The 6,957-nt window shown below is 52.9% G+C and overlaps 1 protein-coding gene across 1 annotated transcript; it reads right to left on the reverse strand.

Moving 5' to 3' along the window:
• Positions 1-3: 3 nt before the first annotated feature.
• PFDN5 (prefoldin subunit 5) lies at positions 4-4,295 on the reverse strand. Its single transcript, XM_004601520.2, has 6 exons — positions 4,172-4,295; positions 3,881-3,983; positions 3,576-3,607; positions 2,120-2,194; positions 1,914-2,019; positions 4-254 (listed from the first exon to the last, which is right to left on the reverse strand). The coding sequence occupies exons 1-6, from the start codon at positions 4,241-4,243 to the stop codon at positions 178-180; spliced, it is 465 nt and encodes a 154-aa protein (XP_004601577.1). The 5' UTR covers positions 4,244-4,295; the 3' UTR covers positions 4-177.
• Positions 4,296-6,957: the final 2,662 nt, after the last annotated feature.

Genomic DNA, 6,957 nt, shown 5'->3' on the forward strand with positions numbered 1-6,957 from the left:
GGGCCCAGCTGACTCGTTTATTTGCAGGAAACACAAGCCCCATTGCTCCCCCCACCGCGCCGGGAAGCCACGCCCTCGAGAAGCCACGCCCACGGGCAAGCCACGCCCACAGAGCCCGAGGCTCCAGGTGCGGACTGCGGGCCGGTCCCCGCTGTAGTGCGCTGCAGGCACCCGCTCTCAGGCCTTGGCAGTAGCCTGGCCGGCACCCAGGGCTGTGAGCTGCTGAATCTTCTGACTCATCATCTCCATGACAGCTGTGGAAGAAAACAAAAGAGTCAGACCTAATGAGAGAACCCTTAGGAACCACCGAAGCAAAGGGCCAGGGAAGCTTAAGGTCAGGCCGACCACCAAACCCGAGTGACGCACTGTGGGGACACACACCTTGCCCAGCAGTGCTCGGGGGCTACTCCTGGCTCCGCACTAGGGGGACGACACACCGGAAGGGTTCAACCCCCCACCACCAAGCACAGGTCATGCACTATCCCTCTGAGCTCTAGCTCCGCCCCTTAATTATAACATGGAAAAGTTTGTCTTTTGTGAAACAGTGATTCCCAACACTGAGTAAATCAACTGGGGAACTTTTGATTTTGAGCCACACCCAGCAGTGCTCAGGAATGACTCCTCGTGGGACTCTGGGAATAATGAGGTGCTTGGGATTGAACCCCCACTGGCCACCTACAAGGCAAGTGCCTTCTCGCTCACTATACCATCCCTCTAGCCTCAACCTGGGGAAGATTTTTTTTTGGGGGGGGTGGGGAGCTTTTTGGGTCACACCTGGTGATGCTCAGGGGGCCACTAGGCATATGGGATGCTGGAGATCAAACCTAGACAGGCGACAGGCCAGGCAGATGCCCTAACTATAGCTGTACTATGGCTCTGGCCTCCAGCAACCTGGGGAACTTTTTTAGCTTTTCGGGTCACACCCGGTGATGCTCAGGGATTCCTCCTGGCTCTGCACTCAGGAATTACTCGTACTTTGGGGACCATACGGGATGCCTGGAACTGAACCCCGCTCAGCTGTGTGCAAGGCAAACGCCTGACCTGCTGTACTGTCGCTCTGACCCCAACCTGGAGAACTTTTAAGAAATCTCCCCAGAGGACAGGAATGGAGCTTAGCAGTAAAGCATGAGCCCTGCATGCATGAGGCCCTGGGTTTGATTCCTCGGCACTTAAAGAGGGGGATGAGGACGCAGCTCAGGGGTAGAGTGCATGCCTATCTCGTGTGGAGACGGACTGAAGGCAGTAATTTTTTATTTGCCTCCCAAATGCTCAGCTCGTACTGGCACTTTGAGATATCTCCCAGGACCCCAGGCTATCTTTAGATTCTAAGGAAATCCAATACACGCAGTGAGGGTTGCAGTTAGGGTTTAGTTAGGGGCATTATTTTTTTGGTGGGAGAGACACCTGGCAGAGCTCAGGGCTTACTCCTGGCTCTGCGCCTGGGATCACTCCTGGTGGGGCTTGGTGGGTAATACGTGGTACTGGGGATCGAACCTCAATCGGCTGCATAAAAGGCAAATAAGCACCCTACCCGCTCTACTATCTAGTACTCTGGCCCAAGAACATAACCTTCCTTGTCTGAATTCTCAAGCACCCAACTCAGGCATCTATCTAATGGAGAGATAACGCATGTAAGTCTAGACAGTCAAGATACCAAAGAGAAAGGGACGGCTTTTTGTTTTGTTTTGGGGAAAAGCTCATACCCAGCAGTGCTCAAAGGTCTATGTGGTACTAGGTCTAGGTATCAAACCTGGGACACCAGCCTGCATATGTGCTAACCCTTTGGGCTATCTCCCCGGCCCAAAAGGCCATGGTTTTAATCCAGTAAAGGGGACACCCCCTTGGTTCACAGCCCACCCCATGCTCTTTAGTAAGGATGTTAAAAAGGTCAAGAGGTGCCTCGGGCCGCGTACCCTGTTTCATGGCATGCTTCTCCTGGAGAGCTGGCTGAATTTTTTCCATTTGCTTGGTGAGGAAGTCTATCTTCCTCTTGAAGAAATCCTTGGCATCCTCCGCTGTCTGCAAATTCAGAGGTAAATAAGGAGCATGAAGAGATCCCAAGCTGCTCTCTAGGCTGCCCCTGGACTCCCTCTTCCCTGCACGCTGCCATCCAACTCACCTTCTCTACGTAGTAGCCGGTCCCCACGTCGATGAGCACGTGCTCTACATCATGGAGCTTCCCAGGGACGTACATCTGAGAAGCAAGGATTAAGGGAAAACTAGCCCTGTCAGACAGCTGGCTTTGCATCTTGCGCTCTCCCGTGCTAAAAAGCTCCAAAGTTACACAGTGTGAATTTTCTTAGGCTGCATTTCTCAACCAGGTGCCCTATGGGCTGCCAGGATATTCCAAGAGGGCCACAGGTGAAATTTATGTAAACTGGGGACCAAGGCACAAGATTATAGAGGGCGAAGCAATGAGATATAGAGGCTAATTTTTTTTTTTTTGAAGGAGCTGCCCAAGGGGAGCTCAAGGGACCCAGGAGCCACTCCCAGTGATGCTCAGTCTACCAGGCAAATGGCTCTTGGCTAGGGCCTGATCTGGTGCGGCTCAAACACTGCAGTTCTGTGGACCACCAGCGCCAACCAAGCACTGCAACCCAGCACTGCAGCTACATCCAGCATTGGGGGCAACGTGGTACCAGGAATCAAACGTGGGTTGGGCACATTAACCACTCCCAGGCCCAGTGGACGATTCCTGATGGAGTTATGTTTATCATCTAAGCATTCCCGACAACACGGATAATCCAGTATTTCTCTTTCAGCCTGTCAGTTCTCAGGTTACACTTCTCTCTCCCTTCTCTGCGCACGCTCATTCAAGGAAAGCACTGAACAGGTCATCCCTGCGAGGGAGGGATGTGAGGCAAGAAAGAGGCACCTAAGTCAGGTTTCTTAGTAACAGCTCAAGAATAAGAGTCACAACTAAGGGAGCCGAGGAGATAGTACAGCAGGTGGGGCACTTGCATGGAGCTGACCATGAGTGTGCCTTCCTGGGCACAAAGTCATGAGTAATACACTCTGAGCACAGCCACATATGGCTCCTAGACAAAGTCACAACTAAACAACTCGAGAGGGCTGGAGAGATAGTACTGGGTACTAAGGAGCATGCCTTTCATCTCACAGACCCCGTGTAAAATCCTGGGTACCACAGAAGGTACCAGTACTCCTGAGCACTGCCAGAAGCCACTCCTGGGCACAGACCTGGGAATAGACCCTGAGCACTGCAGGGTGTAGCCTGACCACTCCCTCGCCCACCCCACCCCACCCCCCCAAAATGAAATGAAGCCAAACCCCTCATTTCTTAGCTGCCTGTTCTTTGATTGCTTACGTCTTCTCCATTCGGTGCAAATCACCATGAATAACCCAAACGGCAAAGGGAAATAATCCCAACTCAATTCGACTACTTCTGGGTACCCACGAGGCCCCAGGAACGACAGGCAGAAGAGCTACTCTGTGCGCGGGAACGTTCTCGGAATCACGGGGGGGGGGCGGGGAGGGAGGAAGTGGGGGCACGAGCACTGCGTGGTGTGAGGGTGTGGGAAGAGAGGGGGCGATGGCAGTTCCCGTGGAAAGGATACAGAACTCGTCAGGGGGACGAGTAACTCTTTCCCTGTGAAAGCAATTGAGTCAAACACCTGGGGAAGGCTGGCAGCGCCAACCTTAAGACGCAGGGTCAGAGCTAGCACGGAAAGAACAGAAACGGGCAACACGAGCGGAGGAACGTGCCGTGCACGGCAATGCTAGCGAGCCAACATGCAAAGGGCTCGAGCAGAGGTGTACAACGGCGGCGACGCTTTCCTCCCCTCGGTCAGGGGGCCTGGACTGGACAGCGCGGCCGCGGCCAGTCACCACGTGCCCCGGCGGCCGCCACCCATGCCATTACCCTCGTTGCTCTTGGTCAGCACGTTCAAACAGTCCTTGGCTTCCACATACTTGGTCTGGACCACCTTGAGCTGAGCAATGGACGTGGACAAGAACTCCACTTCCTAGGGAGAACGGGAAACGGGCTGAGCGCGGGTCCCCGGTCCGGACGGCGACAAAGGGGCGGGCCCCGGGGAGGGAGGGATGCTCGGGGGAAGAAGCCGCCCCTCCGGGGAGGGATGCGCGCCGAGGGAGTACGGGGGGCAGGAGGGGTGTGAGAGGCGAGAAAGGGGCACCCGGGGCCCGTCCCCACCTGGTCCAGCTGATTCTTGAGCATTTCTAGCTGCGGCAGGTTCAACTCGGTGATGTTCACCGACTGCGCCATGTTGGGAAGGAGGACTAGCGGGGCGGAAGCGGCTCTCTAGCCAGCCTCTGCTCATCTCTATGACCGCGCCAGGCGGCCCCGCTGCCCAGGCATCTCTATGATTTCGCCCCCGGAGCGGTGGAGGGGTAGGAAGCTCTTTGAACTCGAGAGTAATGTGGAGGATGTTTATTTGTTTGTTTTAAATTTGGGGTCATCCCTCGGCTGTGCTCAGGGCTTACTCCTGGCGGGCTCGGAGTCGGGGTAGGGGCCGGGGGCCGTGTGTGGCTGGATGGAACTTAGGTCGGCGTCGTGCAGGCAAGAGCCCTACCCCCTGTACTGCGGCATTCTTATGCCAAACAGCCAATCCCGGAGTAGCAAGGTGGAGCTAAGAGGACCCCTGCTTTAAAAAAATTTTTTTTTCCAATTAAAAATATTATAGGGGCCGGAGATAGTACAGTGAATGCGGTGTTTGCCTTGCACGTGTTTGACCCGGGTTTGATTCCCAGCACCACCAGAAGTGTTCCCCTAGTGCAGAGGCAGGAGTAACCCTTGGGCATCGCTGGGTGTGGCCATAAAAGCCAAATATATATATATGCCAGCCGACCCGGGTTCTCCGTCCCTCTCAGAGAGCCCGGCAAGCTACCGAGAGTATCCCGGCCACACACGGAGCCTGGCAAGCTCCCCTTGGTGTATTTGATATGCCAAAAACAGTAACAAGTCTCACAATGGAGATGTTATTGTTGCCCGCTTGAGCAAGTCAGTGAACAACGGGATGACAGTGATACAGTGATATATATATATATTTATAATATATAAACTATTATATATATTGTATGTGTAATAGTTTAAGGCCTGGAGTGGTAGTACAGCAGGAGTAGGGTGCTTGCCTTGCCAGGGACCGATCCAGGTTCAATCCCCAGCAACCCATGTGGTCCCCTGAGCCCCTCCAGGAATAATTCCTGAGAACAGAGCCAGGAACACTACTAGTATCTCCCCAAAACCAAAATAAATCATGGAGGCTGGAGCGATAGCACAGCGGGTAGGGCGTTTGCCTTGTACCGCAGTTGACCTGGATTCCCAGCATCCCATATGGTGTCCCGAGCACCACCATGAGTGATTCCTGAGTGCAGAGCCAGAAGTAACCTCTGAGCATTGCCAGGTGTGGCCCAAAGAGAAAAAAAAAAATTTCAGTCACTAGGCTTCCCCCACCCACACCGCAGACACCACTTTCCTATGTTGGGTTAGACCCAAGGTCTAAGGTGTTCAAGATTTTGGAGTTTAAATTATAAAGTGCTGAAGAGAGCACAGCAGGAAGAGCACTTGCCTTGCTTGTGGCCAACCCGGGTTTGATCCCCGGCATCCCATATGGTTCCCTGTACACCACAGGAGTAATTCCTGAGTTCGGAGCCAGGAGTAACCCCTGAGCACTGCCTGGGATCACCCAAAACCCAAAATAATTAAAAATTTACAAATTGCTATATTTGAACAAGATAACAGTGTTAATATTTATGGTTTTGATGTATGGGATTCCTGTTTTTAAGGAACTTTAAGATCTTTTTTTTTTCCAGTGCTGATGTTAACCCAGGGTCTCACACATATGAGGCAGTGCTGTCACTGAACTGCATCCTTGACTCCAAAAGTTTTTCTTTATATTTTTATTTGGGGGGGTGGGGAGATTGTTTTGGGCCACACCCAGCACTCAGGAATGAATTCTGGTGGTGTACAGGGGACCATATAGGATGCTGGGGACTGAACCTGGGATGGCATGAGCAAGGAAAGCATCCTACCTGCTGTACTATCTTCAGCCCTTTATAATTTTTTGTTGTTGTTGTTTTTGGGTCACACCCGGCGGTGCACAGGGGTTACTCCTGGCTCTGCACTCAGGAATTACCCCTGGCGGTGCTCAGGGGACCATGTGGGATGCTGGGAATCGAACCCGGGTCAGCCGCGTGCAAGGCAAACGCCCTACCCGCTGTGCTATCCCTCTAGCCCCTGCCCTTTATAATTTTAAGCTCCAAAAATCTTTATTATTTCATTGAATCACCGTGAGCTAGTTACAAAACTTTCATGTTTGTTTCAGTCATACAATAATCGAACACCCCTGCACTCCACCCGTGTACTCCACCAGTGTACATTTTCTACCACCAGTGTCCCCAGTATCCCTCCCCACCCCTCCCCCTGCCTCTGAGTTTCCCTCTTACTCTACTTATGGGCGTTATGGTTTGCAATACAGATACTGAGAGGCCATCACGTTTGGTCCTTTATCTGCTTTCAGCACACAGCTCCCATTCTGAGCACTCCCTCCAACCATCATTGACCTAATGATCCCTTCTCTGTCCCAGCTGCCTTCTCCTACAGCTCATAAGGCAGGCTTCCAACTGTGACTCCAAAACTCTTAGACATCAGGTCTAACCCCCAACACTGGAAAGCAGTGTCTGGCGTGGAATGGAGCCTAGTGACCATTCAGGTGTGGTGTGGTCAGGTGTGGTCAGGGAAGCCATGGAAGTGGGGCCTTGGCTGGAGGAAGTGTTCAAGTCTGGTGGTGAAGAGAAGATTGAGGAGCTGTACGACACGGTTTATTCGGCAGTGCAGCTGGACCAGGCCTCAGATGTGGGGAGAGTGAGGCTAAGTTCTGTGCTTTTTATTACTATTATTTTGGGCCACACATGGCAGTGCTCAGGGATTACTCCTGGCAGGCTCAGGGGACCATATGGGTTTGGGGGACCAAATCCAGG

The sequence above is a fragment of the Sorex araneus genome, chromosome 2 (assembly GCF_027595985.1).
Source record: "Sorex araneus isolate mSorAra2 chromosome 2, mSorAra2.pri, whole genome shotgun sequence".
NCBI classification, from domain to species: domain Eukaryota; kingdom Metazoa; phylum Chordata; class Mammalia; order Eulipotyphla; family Soricidae; genus Sorex; species Sorex araneus.